The sequence below is a fragment of the Ochotona princeps genome, chromosome 20, assembly GCF_030435755.1.
Source record: "Ochotona princeps isolate mOchPri1 chromosome 20, mOchPri1.hap1, whole genome shotgun sequence".
NCBI classification, from domain to species: Eukaryota; Metazoa; Chordata; class Mammalia; order Lagomorpha; family Ochotonidae; genus Ochotona; species Ochotona princeps.
In genome coordinates, this window is record NC_080851.1 from 10,433,025 (window position 1) to 10,453,349 (window position 20,325).

Sequence of the window (20,325 nt, forward strand, 5' to 3'; positions counted from 1 at the left end):
GAGAAGATTCCAACATTGTACAATGTGTACATTTGTTGAAATATCACATTATTCCTTAAACAGGTGCAATTTTTATATCAGTTTCAAACAGAATTAATGGACTCAACAAAATCTAGAAATGTTCTCAAACACAGAAATTATCTATAAAGAGATAGAAAAATAAACTCACAGTGACACTGAAAACTAAGATTACTAGAAAATTGGTTATCAGGATCTGAGAGAAATGAGTAATTGCAAAACTAGAGGAATTATCTTCAACACAACAAACTCCTGCCCAGCTGTGCAGTCACTCTGCAAGAGACAATATCCTTTCCCCGTGAGCCTTCCTCCCTGCTTCACCCGGAGCCCTCCTTTAGAAAACTCTTAGCTCACTTTGAAACTTCTCATCCAGCCACATGTTTCTCGGGAAGTTAGGTTTTACCACAAACCAAAATGGCTTCTTCTTTTCTGCATTATTTATCTATTGCATCGTAACAAATGATATCAACACTGAATTGAAAGGAACTTTCCCAGTGTGCACCTCCCCGGGGCCATCTCACACAAGGCTACTACGCTCCAGGCCGCAGCCAGGGCGTCAGCCAGCCCAACTTCCCACTGCTGATGGGGAAACCACATCCGCACTTCACTCCTGAGGTTGCCAGCCAGATTCTGTCACTCACCAACTGTCTTCAAGATTTGGCAGTCGGCCTCACCTGGATTAATAACCTAAGGAGAAAAACAGAGAAAACTCCAGATGGAAGCTTGTGAAGTGGCCGAAGTCACGTCTCCTGACTTCAGCTCTGTGTTGCTGGCCTCTTTGCCCAATAGGGCTAGAGGAACTGCATGAGACGGAGCATGGTACAGGGGGCAGGGGACATTCGGGGTACCCTGGGGATAGGGGTGCCACAACCCCTCAGCAGGAGCACCCCTCTTAGAGTCGGTCAGGAGGAAGCACAGTAGGAAAGGAGATCCAATCCCTTAGCACTTGGGGAGTCAGGGTTCTCGAAATGAGCGCTTTGGGCCAAGAGCGCGGACAGGTCCAGAATTACAGCGGGGAGCTTGCTTGGTTTGTGCCTGCCGATTTTTAATTGCATGTCAATATACCAGCTAGTATCTCTTTTTTTCTTTTTTAAGTTACATCTCGCATCTGCTGGTTTCCACATCAAATGCCTGCTACAGCTAGAATTGAGCCAGAAAAAGCCAGGAGCCCAGGTCCCCTCCGTGGATAGCAAGGACCAAGCCCCTGAGCCATCTTCTGGTGCTTCTGGGAGTGTGCAGAGCTGGGAAAGCGGCTGGGGAGCAGAGAAGGACTGGTACCCAGGCACTCCGCTGCGGGTGGGGCCGGGAAGCAGCCGCACGTGGGCAGCCACCTGTTAGGCGCCCCGTGCGTGCCCCTTGCCTTTGGGCACCGGCCAGGGCCACAGCCACACAGGGGAAGCCGCCCACGCTCCCGCAGCCGAGGGGACAGAAAACGGGCATCAGCGTGAACCCGAGGCCTCACGAGTGTCAATTCACGTTTCAAAAACATGTTTTAGAAGACGCCACATAAAAAAAGATAGCTAAGAATGACTTAATACAGGGAAGATACTTTAAAAGGGGGAGGGGAAGTTGCCAATAATTCCAAGTAGTTAAACCTGTGGTGGTCTTGAGTTTGGACCTTTTCCCTACAAAGCATTTTAAGGACAGGCCCTCAACGGGGCTTCCAAGGTGAGAAGGCTTACTTAAAAGGCGAGGAGTTCACAAACACGGGCCACGTTCTGGGATGGAGTGCGCCAGGAAGGGGAAGGTGGGAAGACAGAGGTACCTGCTGTCCGCCCCACGCGCAGGGACAGCGCGAGAGGCCGCTGCCCCTTGCCCGGCTCCCGACGCGCGTGGACAGGGCCACGGTGTGGGACAACGGCCCCACGGCCCAGGGCAGCACACCACTTCCTGAGGCAGCTTCACGGGGTGACAAAGGGCAAGGGGTGTGGCTTCCGATTCAGGAGCCCAAACTAACTAACTACCGATACCTCGATCCCTTTACACACAGGAAAGTCAAGCTGGTTGCCACTGGGAGGTGAATGAATATGCTATTGTAATTTGGGGGCAAAAATCATAACGGGAGAGATAGGGAGGCAGGAGGGGGAAGATGCATAGTGGAACGCCAGTGCTTTCAAGTCTACAGCTTGAAAAATGTGAAATCTGCTCATTTTACATAAGTTAAAAATAAGAATAATCAAAGAATAAAATTCAACAACAATAAACGAATTAGATAAGAGAGGTATAAAGAAAGTATACAGCCGTTAACTCAGCCTCCAGAGTTAAGCATGATGCCGTTTGGGACAGGCATGGTGGCTCAACAGGCTAATCCTCTACTTACAAGCACCAGTATCCCATATGGGCACTGGTTCCTGTCCCGGCTGCTCCACTTCCCATCCAGCTCCATTCTTGTGGCCTGGGAAAGCAATAGAGGATGTCCCCAAACCTTGGGACCCTGCATCCACGTGGGAGACCCAGAAGAGGATCCAGAGTCCTGGCTTCAGATTGGCTCAGCTCCGACTGTTGCAGCCACCTGCGGAGTGAACCAGCAGCTGGAAGAACTTTCTCTCTGTCTCTCCTTCTCTCTGTAGATCTCCCTTTCCAGTCACAATCTTCAAAAAAAAAAAAAAATCGTTGTGCTCAACCTATTCATCCTGTCTTCTTTTCTCCCCTCCAACCCCTGGCAACTGCTGCTGCCTTAGTCTCAATCGCTTATCTTACCCAGAATATCACATGCTTAGAGCCATACAGTATGTAACCTCCTTAAATCAGCCTTTTTACTTAAAAACTCAGGTTCTTCTGGGTGTTTTTGTGGTTTGACAGCTCCGTTTTTTTTTTTTTTTAAGATTTATTTATTTTTATTGGAAAGTCAGATGGCTTTAGGCCGTCCTTGACGGCTTTCCCAGGCCAGAAGCAGGGAGCTAGATGGGAACTGGCGCCCATATGGGATCCCAGTGCATGCAAGGTGAGCATTTAGCCAATAGGCTAAATGTTATCACAAAATGTGAATGAACCTAGACCATGGTGACAGAGTCTCTGCGGGCAGCTGGATGAGGCTGGGTCCCTCGGAGCCCTGCGGGCTCAGCCTCCAGCGCCAGGTCGGCGGTCTTACTGTGCCCACCGCTCTCCCACTTCAGCTGGAGCCATTCAAGCTCCTGCTGCTGCTGCTGATTCTCTGTATTCACGTCTATCTTCCATTCTTACGATAGCAGATTCTCCTAAAATGTGAGACCTCAATCTCTCTAGAAGTGTCGTTGGTTTTTCACCTTGTTTGGCTTTTTTGTTGGGAAGACAGAACTGGAACTCCCAGCTCTTGGTGAATCAGACTAGGAACTGGAACTCCCAGCTCTTGGTGAATCAGACTAGGAACTGGAACTCCGTGTTCTGTTCCCTTCTGCTGCCAGGTCTCCAGTATTTCAGAAATTTTGTAGGAGGCAGAACTTCAAAAGGTCACGGGGAATCCACTATTTTCCATGTTCATTTTTCCTTTATCTTTCAGAAGTCTTCTAGTATTTCTCTCCTACAATCAAAGTTAGAACTTTTATTTTTGTAAAGTGTTCACTTCCTAGAGATCTTTCCTTGAGCAACAGCAAAGTTAGCTCCTGTTCTATGCTCCAGTCGTAGCTCGATGATCTTAGTTGGTAGCATAATTTCAGAGTCTGCATTTGTATTTGTGAACCTGTCAATATTCCAGCTGCTTGATTCATTGGTCTAAGATAATACCCACTGGCTTCCAGGTATCACAGCTGATTTTATTCTTCATCCTTTTTGTCTTTTGCCTTTGCTTTCAGTCAGCTGTTTCATTTCTATAAATGTACTTCAAAAGGCTTATGGAAAATGGAAATAAAAATATGAGTTTGTTATGGTACAATATTTTGATGAAGCATGTTACAAAATCACCACATTGATTTTTCTTACTATCCTTTCAAAATCTTACTTTATATTTAATAAGATCCATAGATTCCCCATAATCATTTTATCATGTTCTTTGCTGCTACTTGGTTAGTGGTAGGTTTTCCTCTCAGATTCTACCTATTCATAGAATTTATAAATTATTATTATAAAATTATAGCACACATGCTCTTATTACTGATTGTTTTATCTCCTTTCCATGGTTGTTGATCCAACGGGGCTCCTATTTGCAGTTTCTGAGGGTCTGCTGGTTTGTTTGGCATCGTCCATTTTCTCCATTTTCTCTTCACTTCTACTTCAGCAATTCTCCAATTTATTTTCAGCTTTATTCCACTGTTCTGTCCCTGATTTCTTGGGAAATAAAAGATTAAAACTCGGGACTGAAATGCATTTTCTCTCGTGGCTCAGAGAGGAGCTACCCCAGAGATAAAAGAAGACAAATAAGTTCCTCGTAAACACACTAATGACAGCTTCATGGCAGAGCGACTAAATGGTTTTATGGAAGAAAAGGCTTTAGGGAGAAAGGCTTTTAGCAGAGTACGCCTGGTTATTTAGAAACCTGGATTCCGCGTATAATGGACATGATTTCAGGGAACGTACCATACAAGCAATAACCACATGAATGTAAAGCAGAGATGCTTTACGATCTAAATGGTTCGCTCGGGACGTAGGTCTGGGTCAGAAAACGTCTAATGCAGCTTTTGAAAAGGCCTGGGAACCCTTCGCTAAGTACTGCATTATTTGACAACGCTGTCTGCTTATTTATATTCTTGGTATCATTAATGTAGTTTGATTTCTTTTTCATATAACTCTTATTGGACAGTTTAATCCTTTTATTTGAAAGACATCACAATTCCTAGCCGTATCATTCATTAATTTTAAGCCTTTGTGTTTTCTAATGCATTCATTAAGTGGTAGCAATTCCCCAGAAGTATCTTTTTAGCTGTGTTCCACAAGCTTTGAAAGGTAATATTTTCATTATTATTTGTGCAAAATTTAATTCACTTTACTGAAAATATACAAAGGTTTTCCCAAACTTACAAATAAATCTGATTTTATAATTAATATTTTTTGTTGCAGATAACACACCTAATTCCACCGTTGTCAAAGAATGCTTATATGATACTAATATTTTGAATTTAGCTGACTCTTGTTTTATTGTTAGTTGGTAATTTTATGTATGTCTAATGGATGCTTTAGGACAAGGAACAGCGAACTAGGCCCACACACTCAATTCAGACAGAGGCCTGTTTCTGTTAATGAACGTTTAATGGAACATTATCACATCTCTCCATCCAGCCACCTTTGTGCTACCGTGCTGGAGTAATTGTGTCACAGACCAAATGCCTGAAAAGCCTAATTTATTTACCACCTGCCCCAATACAGAAAAACTTTGCTATCCTTACTCTCTAAGACTATGTATTCTCTGAATCTTTGGGGAAGTTTTCTATGTATCCATTGGCTAAAACTGACATGAACTTAGAGTTGCTTAAATAATCAACATAACCTTGGTTAATTCCTTTTGTTTTAAGTTATCCAGTCCTAAGAATATGAAATTATGTTAAGTAACACAAATACATACAATCTGTTTTAGGTATGCAAATATTGAGAATAGATACACTTTCCTGATTAGTTGATTTTGGAAATTTAAATATTGAATGGAATTTTGGTTTCACATTAATAGGAATACACTTTGGCTTGTTAGGGTCTTGTTAGGGTCTTGTTATTTTTAATCAATTTATTGTCAACATTGTTTATGTTTTAGATATCTCTTTTGAGTTGCCAAAAAATGGGCTTATTATTTATTTCAGGAAAATAATCTTTGTCTTTAGAATCTCTTCCATCCACAGTAATGTGTGGTTATTGCTTATCTAAAAATTATTGCATAAAAATAATGAAATATTTTAGAAAGCAGGGTGTACTGTGACCTAGTGGGTTAAGCCTCTGCCTGTGATGCCCTGGGCTTCTTATTTGGTCTGGTCATTTGGTCCCTTTGTTTTTCACCTCTCTTTCCCTCCTAAACCAAGAACCTGGAAGTCAAGTCAGCTTTTCCAAAGGCAGGGCAGGGACCCACCCACTTGAATCACCACCTGCTTAGATTGCACAGGATCAGGTAGTTGGATGAGAAGCAAAGCAGCCAGGCCTTGAATCAGGTACACCAACACAGACTGTGCCCATCACAAGTGATGACTCAAACCCCTAACAATGACATCAAATGCTTGCCACCAAAATCAGATTTTTTAAAAAAATAAAACAACATTTTATTTTAGAAAGGAATAACGGTAAAGGTAGCACATAGTTCACTTATTCATTTAGAACTGCAGGACGCACTGGAAACATGCTTATTGTCAGAATGCAACAAACTGGCAACTTCAGTTAGCTAGCTCATCTACTAATGAGAAAAAAGCTCATCTAGTTCTAACAAACTCAATAAATTAAAAAAGGGTTGCTAATACATTGTTAAAATTAAAAATTAAAGCTAAGCAACTCCTCTGTGTAAGAAGAAATACCTTACAGGTTAAAAAGCTGTTCTGGCACATTCACTTTAAAATGTAATGCAGACTATCAATTTGTTGTGTAAATTATAGCACTGTGATTCCGATGAATAATTCCCAGGGAAAGGCTGGCTAGGTGCAGAAGGGTGCATCTCTTCAGTATCAAGTATCAGAAGAACCAGCTAAGCAAAAGATACAAGATTAACAGCAGATTAACATCCATTTCAGTCTCCGAGGGGAGCGAGCGCCTGGCCTCCTGACTTCTCACTGCCTGGGACCATATCAATTTGTATCTTCGCTCAAGAATCCATTAACACCAAACACTTGGTAAGATAAGGTGACTGACGCACGCATGGGTTCAGAAGCCTGGGCTGGGAAGTGAGTGTCAACACAGATTTTCCATTCTGTGTGCAATAAAGGATAAGAATATCAAAATAAGATTAGCTTTAGAAAGGCAAAAGGAAATGGATCCCTGGTCTTTTAAGATTAGTCTAATTTGAAGTCACTGTCTGGGCCCAGCAATTTCCCAAGGATGACAGTGTATATATATGCAAATAAGCATCTGTCCATTCCAGCTCCAAAGACCACAGAGACCTAGAGAGAACTCCAATAAAACCTCCTGGAACTGCTCTCTAGAGCAAAAGAATGGTGAAAGAGAAAAACGCAAGCCTCAGTTTACCTAGCACTGAGGAGAGAATGTCAAGATTGTATTTTTATTAAAAGATGAGGCGAGAGCGGTCAGGTCCTGGACCTCCTGAAACATGGATACTATTAGCCCAAGGAAACCGAGGGCTCCGCTTCAGCAGCGGGGACCCTCCAAGTCCTGGGGCCGCCAGCAAGAGGTGTGAAAAAAGCACACAGTGAAAGCAAAGAAGAAAGTGATGGAAGCATTCCAGAAGCACAATTCACACTGACTCCTAGAAGTGCGTCATTTTTTCAAGCTGTTGTACTTGCCTGCAGCAGGAGCAGCAGAGAACACTGGAAAGCCACCTGAACCCTAACAAGGCGCTTGTTGATCCAGGAAGTCCCGGGACCAGAAGATTCAGGACACATCAGGCTGGTCAGAAAATCAGCTACATCCATGGAAAAGCCCCTGTAGGAAGCAATGGAGGTCAGGGCTTTTTCCCCCGTTCGGTGAAAATCTTCCTGAAGCATTGCAGCGGGCGGATCAAGCACCGGACGGCAGTGAGGACGCCGAATGCAGCGTTCTCCTAGCAGAGGTTACCAGAAAGAGGGAGTGAAAAGGGACTGAGGTCAAAAGGTGCGGAGCTGCAGCTCAACAGAATAAATGTCTAGAGATCTAACACACAGTGGGAGGATGACAGTCAGTAATGCTGCTAAAATTTTTGTTAAGAAATTTGATTTTAGAAGCTCTTATAAAAAAAGTAAAAGCAAATATGGAAGGTGATGATGTGATAAATTGCTTACCTGTAATAACTTTCACTTGTGTATCCAATTGAGACATACTATACACCCTCAATGTATACATCAACAAAACATTCAACTTCAGTAATAATTCTGGAATTACACAATAGCATTTTACTATAACTGAGCAATGATTTAAGTTTCTGTTTCATGGCAGTGTTTTGGCCGTTCCCATACAGTCTCCCATGAACTGTTTGAAAAACTGTCTCACACTCAGGTTTGTTGTAATCCAGGAAATTCAGAAGGTCTCACTACAGAGCCTGTGGTTCAATGCTGTGACATGCGCGCATAGGGTAGAAATGAGTGGTTCTGAACATACTCCCTAAAATGAAGCCTTGTTAAAACCTTGTCTTGTTAAAAGCCATCCCATATTGGCTGTCTGGCTTGGAGACTCAGATGCCAACTGGGTGGCGAGCGCTGTGGCATAGCACATAAAGCTGCTGCCAGTGACGCTGGCATCTCATACCGCTGCCTGTTTCCATCCTCGGCAGGGGTTCTGCTTCTGCTCTGACTTCCTACTGGTAGGCTGGGAAAAGCAGCACAAGACGCCCCAAGTGTTTGTGCCCCTGCGACCCACATGGGAGAGCTGGATGAAGCTCCTGGCTCCTGGCTCCAGTCTGGCTCAGTCCTGCACATTGCAGCTACTTGAGGAGTGAACCAGCATTTGGAAGATTGTATGTGGTTTTTTTTCTCTCTTCCTCACTTTCTGTGATCCTGCCTTTCAAATAAATAAATAAATCTTTTCAGGAAGAAATGCCAGTTGAGATACCCATGTTTCATATTGGGGTGCCTGGGCTCAAATCATGACTCCACTCCCAACTCCAGCTTGCTGCTCATTTCCATCTGTAAGGCAGCAGGAAATGACTCAGGGACCCGGGCAACTAACACTCAGGTGGGAGACTCAGAATAGAGGTCCTGGCTCCTGGCTTCGGGCCAGCTCTTACTGTTGCTGGCAGACATTTGTGGCAGCAATCAGTGCATTGACACTCTCTCTCTCTCTCTCTCTCTCTCTCTCTCTCTGCCTCTCAAATCTCTCTATATATCTACCAAAATTTAAAAGAAAAGCCACCCATTCCCTTTTTTGTCTGTGTGACTCATAGGAGACACTCCTTTGAAACAAGCTGTCTGTAAAACCACAGTAGTATATGCCCTCACCCTGACTGTGGTGAGAAAGAATTTCTTTGATTGCAGAATTTCCTGTGACTGCTTTATTTTTTCCTCCCTCAGTATAAGGTTATTGATATTTGATTTACACATAGTAGGTGTACAGCCTTCTGGGGCGCAGTGTGACAGTTCATGTGTGTGCACATGCATGCCTGTGGTTATGGATTCACAGGTTATTGTGTACTTACATTTCTGTGCTTAACTAAGATCATTATTTGTTTGGATGTTCACAGTGCCCTGTTTGATACTCTCCTGTTTTTGTAAACATTCTTTAGCCTTTAGCTTCCCTGATTTCTGGAGAAAGATAATCCAGGTTCCCCAAATCTATTCCTTGGCCCAGACACAGTCTCAGGGATTTGTCTCAAGGTCACAGTCTAGTTGGTAGATGTGCGTAGTGCAGCTAAGACATCCCAGGAAGCACGCAGTTATGGTGTGGCTGAAGTCAGAGCTTATCTCCCTGGGTCCCTGGGATGAAGTCTAAGGATGCAAACCTCACTCACAGTGCTTGAGGGGTCAGGGGAAAAGGTGATTAGGAATAGGCAAGAACATGGAGGTAGAACCAGCATGGGGGAGACAGGGGGAGACAGACCAGCATGGGTCACCTGTACGCTCGCCCTGTCCGTCCCCTGGCCGCCTGGGGACGCTGCCAGCAACAGCCTATCACCAGAGAGGGGCCTCTCCCTTGGAAGAGAACCATGAGCCAAAATACATCTCCTTTCTTTATGAGTCTGCTGGGCTCAGGCTCAGGTATTTCACCTTGGTAAGACTGAACTAATACAAATGGAAGATAATATATCAAATTTTAAATAATATATTACATAAAATGATTACATGTTTTATGTGATTTATATTTAATATATAAACATATATGTGTAATAAATGACATGTACATATATAAAATTTATTTGTTATATATATTTAATATATAAAATAGGTCCATACCAATATTTCTAGTTCCAAAATTAAAAGTTCTCTTGTAATATCTTCAATTTTACACCTGTACCTCATTTCTTCTCAACAATGAAAATCTTGACTTCTAAAGAAACATAAATGCTTGCCCTTTCTTATAGAAAATGTAATGTTTGATATATACTATGGTAAAAATGACACAAATATTATTAATGCTAGTAAGATTGTTAAATGTATTTTTAGGTATTTTCAGAGATAGGGGGAAATATTAACTTTGAAAGTCACTGGAAATACTTCAATAGCGGAATGATGGACTTACGGCTATTCAGCAGTGGCTGCCCATTGTAATAGTGGTGGGGAAGTCGGTGGTGGGTGAGGGGACTTGGGGAGAATGGGAAACCCCAGCGCCTGTGCAACCGTATTATAAAATAATCGCTTAAAAAAGAAAGATTGGAAGTAACTATATCCCCTTGTGTAGCTATGCCAATCTTTGGATTTCCGTGAACTTCAATCATTTTAATCTTGCTTTCAGTATTTAAAGAAATGGCAACCACTGTGGTGGCATAACACACTAATCCTTCACATACTGGCATCCCATATAGATGTTGGTTAGTGAGCTGGCTATTCCACTTCTGATCCAGCTGTCTGATATATGGCCCAGGAAAGTAGCACCAGCCCAAGTCCTTGGGCTCTTGAACCCGCCTGAGACCAGGCAGAAGCTCCTGTCCTACCTTCAGCAGGGTTCAGCTTTGGCAGGTGTGACCATTTGAGGAGTGAACCAATGGATGAAGATCTCCTTCCGTATCTCCCTGTCTCTTTCTGTAACTCTGACTTCTAAGAAAAATACATACATCCTTTAAAAAAAATTAAAGAGATTTTTTAAAAATTCTTTTTTTGATTTCAGATTTTGCTAAGATTGATTTAGTTTTTTGAAAGAGAGAGAGAACCTTCCAGCAACTTGTGCAACAGTTAAGTCTGGTCCAGGCTGAAGCCAGGAGCCAGAAACTCCACTTGGTTCTGCTACACTGGCAGTAGGAGCTCAAGTACCTCAGCCATCTTCTGCTACTTTGCAGGAAGCTGGAGCAGCAGAGCAGCCAGGACTTGGACCAGCACTCTGTTACGATGCTAGCATTGCAAGCAGCAGCTTAACTCACAGCACCACAACTCTGCCACTAAAATTTTGGCTTTTATTTATGTGAAATATCTACATGGCTCTACAACAAAATTTATGCAACAGAGTCCACTCACATGAGTTCATCTCCCATCCTTATTCATTCCTCTGTTCCCTCCTTCCTTTCATGGGTAACCAACCATCTTTAATATAATTTTATTTCTGTGAAGGTTATGTATTTATTCATATTGCTCAACGCTGTCTTTTTTTTAATTCTAGGAGTTTGATGATGTTCTTATCTAGAGTTATTGTGCTCATTCTTCACTTATAACTTTTTGAACCAATCCACAATGATGGATATCTGATTTGTTTCCATGATCAACAATGTCGTCAAGCATATATCCATTTTTTTCAAAGATTTATTTACTTTTTTGGAAATGGAGAGTTACAGAAATAAGGAGAAACAGAGCGAAAGATCTTCCATCCGCTGGTTCATTCCTCAAATAGCTACAACCAATCCGAAGCCAGGAGCCAGGAGCTCACTCAGAGTCTCGCATGTGGTGCAGGGTCCCAAAGCTTTGGGCCATCCTCTACTGCTTTCCCAGGCCACAAGCAGGAAGTTGGATGGGATGTAGAGCAATCAGGACACAGACTGAGGCACATATGGGATCTTGGTGCTTGTGGTAGGGGGAGGAGGAGAAGACTTTAGCCAATTGAGCCATCATGCTGAGCCCGGGCGTGTATCTATTTGAAATACATTTTAAATGAGATTAAGAGGGTAAACTACATTTATAACTTCGCTAAATAAGGGGCCATTTATTGTAGCATATGTACCGCTCTAATGTAAGATGCTAACAGGAGAAATTGTCTTTGTATATTTGTCAGGGGATGAGGCTGCAAATGGAAACACAGTAAGTACTTCCTGCTAAGTTCTTTCTCTTTCTCAAAATGATATAAAATCTTCCATCCCAATTCACTGCTCTGATGGCCAAAAGGCCCAGGACTGGGTCAGACGCCAGGACCCAGGAGCTTCATCTGGATCTTGTACGTGGGTAGCAGGAACTTGATTATTCAGGACAGCAGGGAGTGGATCAGAAATGGCGTGTCAAGGACAAAACCCCTTGCCCACGTGGGGTGCTGGCACCATGGGCAGTGACTTAGCCTGATGTGCCATAGCACTTGCCCTCAGCTCCATTTTTCTATAAACCTAAAACCACTCTAGGAAATTAAAAAAAGTCTCTTTTAAAAGATAAAAATAAATAGATAAATAAATGGCATCTTTTAAATATGTTAATCTTGTCCTAAAAGGCATGTTCACCAGGCCCGAGTTACGGGTGGGGGCTAAATGACTAAATTCACCTCCGGTTTCTTTTCTGGTACATTATAGATAAATATCTTAACTAGTACAAAACTTTTAATAATGTAAGTGGTCTCCAATCCATTATATCTTAAGAAATAATGTAATAGCAGAAAAAATGTTTTAAATTCATTGATATATTTATATCTGTATCTATGTCATCTATACATATAAGTATAAATGGAAACAGATACAGAAAAATGAAGTGTCTTTTCACTCAGAGTAGAACATTTCTGACTTTGTGAAATTCAGTCAAGGATGTTTTAAACTCAAAGATGCAGCTTGCCTGTTAAATAAACTCCCTTACTCCCCATGCTGAGCTGTGACACAGCAATCCTGGGTCTATAGTCAGTAGCATCTACAACTGAAATGTCTTTTAAAGTGTCGGTGAATCTGCCAGTTTGTTTCCTTGGGCCTCAAGTACAATCCAAACTTTAAATACATGATGAAATGAAATGTATTTGCCAGTCTTTTTATGCTTCTTTATGTTCAACATACATGACTATGCTGCATTACGTTATTTTAGTTATTATTATCTTCTGAAATCAGAAATAGCAACCTCAGGAATGACTGATTGGAATCTGGTTGTGTATCTTATATACTTTAAAAATTCAGTCTCAAAAACAAGTGATTAGTGAAGTGGAAATGATGGGTTCACATTCGAATAACAGCTCATAATGTATGAAAACTGAAACAGAGTGGCTCTACGGAAGCGTGCTGGGCCCATAATGCATGAAAACTACATAAAAGGAGTAACAGATCAATAAAAACTGGTGAATTAATCACTGATGATTCATTTTCTTGTGCTATATATTATTTTTTTAGGGATAACTATAAAAGCAAAGAAATATTCGCAAGATGACATACAGGAAAATTTCTAGAATTTCTTCTTCCAAGTTTCCATGCGTCTCTTGACAAAGGGATAAGTTGGAGTCTTGATTTTCTTTTCCTTCTTGAAGCCTACAGTTGAGAGGAAAAAAGTCAATGTCAGATGCGTCCAGTGACCTGAAGTCACTGCTTCCAGTATGCTCATGCTCAACCCATCACACACTCCACCCCTTAAAATACAAGGATACAAGGATGCATCTACACCTGCTGGAGCTAGCCAATGCACGCATTCAGATGAAACTCACAAGCAGCAAAGGGTTATGTAGCATCAGCACCGAAGGGGCCACTGGATGTCAGTCATGTGGATACCTAAGCAACGCTCCAATGAATTATCTATCAAGTTTAGAAACGGAAGAACGAAAAGCTTACCACCTCTCATGCAAGCCTGTCTGCAGTCCTGCAGGTTAACAAAGTTGTTCTCATTTCCTCCACAGCCAGTGTAGGCGAAGACGTCACAGCCCTTCTTCTGAGGGTTAAAATAGTAGCGGGTCACGTTGGCAGAGCACAGTCCCTCATCTTTCGGACTGTAGCAATATGAGGGGCCTTTATGAAAAACAAAAATAAAAAATCAGAAATTCTTAAACTTCAAAATTAATCAACTGTGGTGATTACTGGAGTATCTAGGGGGATGGGGGAGAACCAATACCACAATAGTCTCATTCTGATTCCAACATGATAGGTCTTTAAAAAGTTTTTATTATTATATAGAAAATGCATACTATGAAAAAAAAACACTATGAGTTAAAAAAATGTTTTGTACAAAGCCAAACTTGTATTTTGAATTCTACTTCCCACAAATTTTCTGAAATATTATGGCATGGTAGTAAACCAGTTAAAAAATGTGCTGGTAGGCCTACCTGCTACAGTTTGGTCATTCTAAACTTTTACAAACTGGGCAAAATTTCTTCTGAAACTATGTTATTTGCATCCTTTGAATATGAAAAGGAAGTAAACTCCAAACATCTATGGTCAAGGGAAGACGGGCTAAATGTCAAAGGAGAATAAATGATGTGCTCTGATAAACTCCGCGTTGGCAGTTTTATTTTAAATGTCTTTATAATCTGTTCTCCTTCTACTATAAATCAGGAACTAAAACATTTAATTTCCAGCCAACCAACCCTGAGGCACTTATATGCATACAAACAATGCAAGAGAATGCCTGCGGACTGGACCCTACAAACTCACAATTTTGCATTTTCAACACAGAAGAATGATGAGCCTCATCAAGCTCTAGCCAAGAAAGTCTCCCTTGTTTGCCGAATGCCTTTGCTTATTACCTCTGGTGGGTCTGGAGAGCAGTTTCTACTTCATCCCTCCCCACAAATGCTAAATAGTCTCTAAGGAACCCATCATTGGAAGGCTGTGGGATAGGTAGGGGAGGAAAATCCGAACAAGGATTTCTCTGTGCTGCAACTTGCAATTGCTAGGAACACAGAAACCAACTGAGTCTTCCCATATTCCGCTATTTCACAATCACAATTGACGCCACGCACACATGAGTCCATGGACCATGAATAACAATGTAATTGTTCACGTGCAAATTGAATGAGTGAGAAAATAAGATTGAGCGCCCTTATCCAAAATGTTAGAGGCCAAAAGTATTTCAGATTTTGGAATTTCTGTAGATTTAGGAATGTTTTCCCAAATGATTCTTGTGGTAGGATCCAAGACTGAAAATGAAGTTCCCTGTTTCTCATATATGCCTTCTACACACAGCCTGAAGGGAATTTTACACAATCTGTTCAGTAGACAACATCCTTTGGCATTTGGGCTGTAAGTTGTCACATGACGCTGCATGTGCAATTTTCCAGGGCTGACATCATGGTGTTATTAAAAAAATTACAAATTTTGGATTTTTAGATAAAGGATGGTCAACTTGTAGCTCTTAATAACAGAGAATTTCTCAGTTAGGTCAGAAGCTGGCAAGTCAGCAGCTTGTAGTTTACACCTCCATATGGTAACCAGGGATATGCCACTCCCTCAGAAGGCCAGAGGATGAAGACCAATACTGCATTATACAGGAAAGCAAGCCACATTAATTTCACATCAAATTACTAATGTTTTCATCTGAAAGCCTGAATACAAAAATGAATAATAAAACACTATAAAATAGTATTTACTTTTCTTTGGCGCACAGTAGCCCATACAAGTGGCTTTGTCTGGGAACCGGTTCTTATTACAGCCGTAGCCAGAAGTTGGAAATTTTTCGCATGTCATGGAACTTAGATTGAAGTAATACCGTCCCACAGATCCGTGACAATAGTCTTTCTTGATTTCCAAGCGGCAAATTTTGGGAACTTCTAGGAAGAGTGGAGCAGTAGAACATGGTGAACCCAAAGTGGCCCTCTTAGCAATACCTCTGAAATTTTGCTGTATCTTCAAAGACAAGTGGAGGTGGGATGGGGAGAGAGATCATGTTTCATGTTAGAAGAGTAAACTCCAAGTGACTCCTCTTGGACTTGGTGACTCAGCATTTTCTTTCGGAATAAGTGTGGACTTGCTGCTGTCTTTCAGGCACAACCAAAGACTCCGTTCTGTTTCTACCAAGTCAATCCAAGTTCACTCCTATAATTCCACAATCTCTACTGGCTCAGTTCCCTGAGCGGCAGAGCCTTCCACTGCGCTACAGGCCTTAGCAGGTAGGATGAAAGTCAAGTACACACACACACACACACGTATTTGTAGGTATGTATGTAAAATAGAATACAATACTGTGAATCTCTGCCACCACATTCCTGTATTAATCCAACATATGTTTGGGTTTCAATGCACAAAAATAGTTACAAAATTAGCTAAGTCACACTTCAGTGATAAAATACACTCAGGGTATTTCAGGTTGATGGGTAACTGACAGGAGGAAAACGCGTGCGCGCACACACACACTCCCGGGAGGGGCGAAGGAAAGCCCTAAGTTTTGGAGCTAATGACACACACAGAAAAGCACTTCTGTCGCATCTCAGGGCCCTAGTACACTTACTAAGCCCTCAGATGACAGAACACATTTTGCCAGAGTTCAAACTGGCCCGAGTCAGGATAAATGCCAGTGTGTGGTGGGTATAGTATTGGGGGGTCCTAACCTCGAGATCATTTAGTGTGAAACCAGCCCAACACTAGAGACCCCGAGGCTGCGCTAGCCGCCTGCTTGAAGCCGGCGAGCAAACTTCCTCACTTACTCTCGATCATCCAGCAGGCCTCATGGCATTCCTCCCACGAGTTGAAGTTGTTGGCATTGCCGTCGCAGCCCCCGTAATAGAAGAGGTTGCAGTTCTGCGTGCGTCTGTCGTAGTAGTAGCGGGGAATGCGCGCTCGGCAGCGCCCGACCTTCGGGGGCAGGAGGCAGATCTCCGCCTCGTTCCCTGCAGGAGGGAACAGGGGGGGTCCGGGGAGGGACGTCAGCCTTGTCCCGCTGCATCCCGCAGGAGCCGCCTCTGCACCGGGCTCCCTGGGGTCCAGGAGGAGAGGGCTTGTCCAGCTGGTGCCAGAAGCTCCTCTGCTTCCCGGGCCGGCTTCGCCTGGCCCCAAGAATTCGATAGGAGAGAGGTCCCGGGCTAACGCCGTATCTGTGGCCCTCCCATACCTCTGGGTGCCTGGGCAGCCTCGTCCAGCGCGGTCACCAGCACGAGCAGCGGCAGGAGCCACAGGGGACGCGCTGGGCTCATGCTGCCGGGGGATGGTGTGGGACCCTCGAGGGCGGGTGTCGTCAGAAGGCGTAGGGAAGGAGCAGGCACGCAGTGTCTGCACTGCCCGCGGGGCGGTGAGGGCCTGCTTTATGAGACCCCCGACGGGACGGGGCGGGGCGGAGCGCGGTAGCCGAGCCCGCAGGGGTGGCTGATTCACGCCGGGGCAGGGCAGGCCGCGCCCGCGGGGCAGCGTGTGTGGGCGCCAGCGGAATTCCCCTCTAGTTGAAAAGTTAAACCCGTTTCCCAGACTTTCTCCGGAGGTCAAACGGGAAGACCCAGATAGAGTGTCCCTCGGTGTCGGCGGGCTTCAGGGAAACGGCATATGTGGTGGTGCAACCTTCTATCATGCAGGGTGTGCCACCCGCGAAGCAGATGGAACCCCATTCCTGAAACTGTCCATGGGCGAGATCTAGACTGAGTTCATGTGCCCCGTGGGGCTGGGTTCATTGCAACGGATGCTGTACATTTACACATGCATTCCAATTACTTCTCATTTACACTTAAAAAATTTACTCTTTAAAAAATTTATGGGAAACACACACACACACACACACACACACACAGCTTTCGTTTGCTGATTCTCTTCCCCAAATGATTCCAGTGGCTGGGGCTGGCAGGGTCCAGTGAGCCACCACCTGCTTCTTTGCAGGTGCAAGTTACCAGGAAGTTGACAGGAGAAGCCCACCAACCCTTCCATTCCCAGCCCTGGGACTAGCACACTTCATATCTCTACCACTGTTACCTAGCTTTGGCTGCCTTCCCTTTCATGCTAATGGAATCAAAGAAAGTTCTTTCATTGAGATATACCCATGTACCTATGTGTATCAATAGTGTTTGTTTCTTTTAATCTCAGAATAGCAATGCATGAAGACATTAAAATGTATGAATGTGCTACAACGTGTGAATATGTTTTTATGTGTAGCGATAGTCTGCTCCTTTTTCCCGTGGAGTGACATTCCAATATGTGAGTATGCAAAAATTGTCCTGTTCCTGGGTATTGGTGCTGTTTCTAACTTACAGCTATTAGGAATCAAGCCGCTAGATGAAAACATACTTTTCACTACTTCGGGATAAAGTACTTAATATTAGAAACTGCCAGTTCTCATGATTAATTAGACCACTTTAAACCATCACCGCGAATGTCTGAGGACCACAGTTATTTCACAGAAGATGGAAGAGGAAAAGTCCCGGGGTCGGGGGTTATAGGCTGGGATCCGGAAGCTTTGGGCAGATCAGCCACATCCCACACATTTCTCAGTGCCACTCCATCTAATCAAGTTTGTTGCTCCTTGGCACATGAGCCTGTAACCTACTTTTTTTTATTGTAATAAAAGTATGCAGGAGTTTTACACAAAATATTTAAGATGTTTTTGGAGAATACCTCATGGGTTCTTTTGATGAATGTGCCAACCAAATTTCCCTTTTCTCTCTTGTTCTATTGCATATTGTCAAGTGGATAATTGTTCCTGAGGAAACTGGGTTGGCAGTGGTGTTATACAAGTTCTGGAGGTTTCTGAGAAGCCCTGGGAAGCACAAGACACTTGCTCTTTATGGGTTGAGAATCCGGGATATTTACAAGCCATGCTCCTTGTGCCAGTTTTCAAGGATCCTGACGTCACATGGTAGAATCATATTGCTAGGAACATGAACAGCCTGGTCAGCTAACATTCCCAGATAGCCATGACTAAGAATGACAGGGAAGAGGATAACTAGTGACCAACTCTCCGGGACAAAAACAAAGATGACATGGGAGGGTGCATCTGTTATTTACAAATCCCCATGTTGTAACAGAGGAAAACTTTACCACTGACCGAAGATTAGGTTCGAATGGTTCTGGTTCCAGTTTACTCTTCTGAATATGATTAAATCTGCGTATAAACTGTGCTAAGATTCAAGACTTGATGTTGATTCAGAATTGTCCTTCAGCCTTGACTGTACACTATTTCTCTACCGTCTTTTCATTTAGGGGACACTTTTTGATCATTCTTCGCTCATATAAAGATAAGCCTTTTGAATCAGGGTGGATAATTTGGGAAAACCACAAGGTGTGATGAGGCAACAGACTCAGGTGTTCTAGAACAAGATTTTAATCCTTGCTGCTTTGAGTTGTCTGAACTTTCTAGCCTTGATTTCAAGGACACGTCCACTATCTCCACTTCATCAATGTGTTGTAGGAGCTAACTGCACAGTGCCTGGGCTCTTACAGAGACTGTTGGCCCTGACACATTAGCCACAGTCCATCTAGACTTTCTTAGACCCTGGTTCCTGCTGCCAGCAAGCAGCAACATGAACTGGTCTTGCAGAACTGAAACCCGTGACCTTGCACCAGCAGCTCATTTGTTTGAGTTCAGAGGCCACTGTCCCCTGTCTAGGAGATTGGCACACCCATTAGCTATCATTTTGTGCTCTTCCAGAGAAATGAGATCCAAGTTGCTTAGTCAAAGCAGAGAACTTCAGTTCGTTCGGCGATGTTGTACATCTAAGTGGGAGGCAGAGAGGGGCAAAGGCAAGCCTCCCCCTTCCCCAGCGTAGAGCCAACAGACAGCTGAGGTCATGCTCACACAAAGCACTGGAGAAAAACGAGTTGTCTTCCCTTTGTGACAAACACAATACATTGTAACCCTCCTGTTTCCACCAAGAAAAGAAGAAGGTCTGAACAGCCCAGTCACTGACACATTTTCAAGTCAGGTTGTTGGGGAAAATGACCCCTCTCAGTTACAGAACATTTGAGTGTTTCCACACCTTCACATTTAATGAGAAGTACGGTAACATTGCTGCATTTATCCACGGGACCAAAGGAGCAAGTGATGATCCCTCCAGTAAATCTCTGGGAGGTTCTATAAGTGGAATCCAGGACAAAGGGTTACCACAGGCAATGGAAAAGAATTCCTTTTTCCAAAGTCAACAGGAAGTGCAACACTGGGAGGAAAGTGGGAGGAACAGCCATCCAGAGTGACCACCATCATCACCCTACCAAGAGACAGTTACAGTGGCAGGGTCGAAGCCAGAGCTCCAAGTATGCTGACATTCTGTTGAAATGTGGTTTGGAGTTCTTTTAATTTGAATGGAAGAAAGGAACTGTCTGTGGGTTCTCATTATAGAGAGGTAAACTGAGACCTACAAAATAAAATGCTCAGACATGGCTGTCAGCAGGGAAGAGATTAAAACCCACAACTCTTGATTCTCAGTCCTGTATTCCTTCAAACACAGCAAGACCTGGCCTCTTGTTCTGTGGTCAGACGTCACGGTGCAACACTATAGAGCTGCAAAACACAAAAGCTACCTTGAGGGCAGAAAGACTTCTGCAAATGTCTGATACTCACTGCTTATCTTTCTTACTCTCCCATTAGTGTCTATATTTTTAATAATATTTATTTACTTGACAGA

At 43.3% G+C, this 20,325-nt stretch overlaps 1 protein-coding gene across 4 annotated transcripts; it reads right to left on the minus strand.

Annotated features, from left to right (window-relative positions):
- Positions 1 to 360: 360 nt before the first annotated feature.
- On the minus strand, positions 361 to 17,266 carry TFPI2 (tissue factor pathway inhibitor 2). 4 transcript variants are annotated; one of them, XM_058678257.1, is made up of 6 exons: positions 16,836 to 17,266; positions 16,432 to 16,614; positions 15,379 to 15,558; positions 13,628 to 13,801; positions 13,238 to 13,330; positions 361 to 705 (listed from the first exon to the last, which is right to left on the minus strand). In XM_058678257.1, the coding sequence occupies exons 1-5, from the start codon at positions 16,915 to 16,917 to the stop codon at positions 13,248 to 13,250; spliced, it is 702 nt and encodes a 233-aa protein (XP_058534240.1). In that variant the 5' UTR covers positions 16,918 to 17,266; the 3' UTR covers positions 361 to 705; positions 13,238 to 13,247. The 4 variants fall into 4 exon arrangements, with proteins under 4 accessions (XP_058534240.1, XP_058534239.1, XP_058534238.1 ...); XM_058678256.1 differs by lacking the exon at positions 361 to 705 and adding an exon at positions 7,414 to 7,497; XM_058678255.1 differs by lacking the exon at positions 361 to 705 and having other exon boundaries at positions 12,601 to 13,330.
- Positions 17,267 to 20,325: the final 3,059 nt, after the last annotated feature.

Coding starts and splice junctions, on each gene's coding strand:
- TFPI2 (XM_058678257.1), bottom strand. CDS start 16,917: ATGAGCCCAGCGCGTCCCCTGTGGCTCCTGCCGCTGCTCGTGCTGGTG. Junction 15,559..16,431: donor GGCCTGCTGGATGATCGAGA/GTAAGTGAGGAA, acceptor CACTCTTCCTAG/AAGTTCCCAAAATTTGCCGC. Junction 13,802..15,378: donor CTACTGTGCGCCAAAGAAAA/GTAAATACTATT, acceptor TTTTTCATAAAG/GCCCCTCATATTGCTACAGT.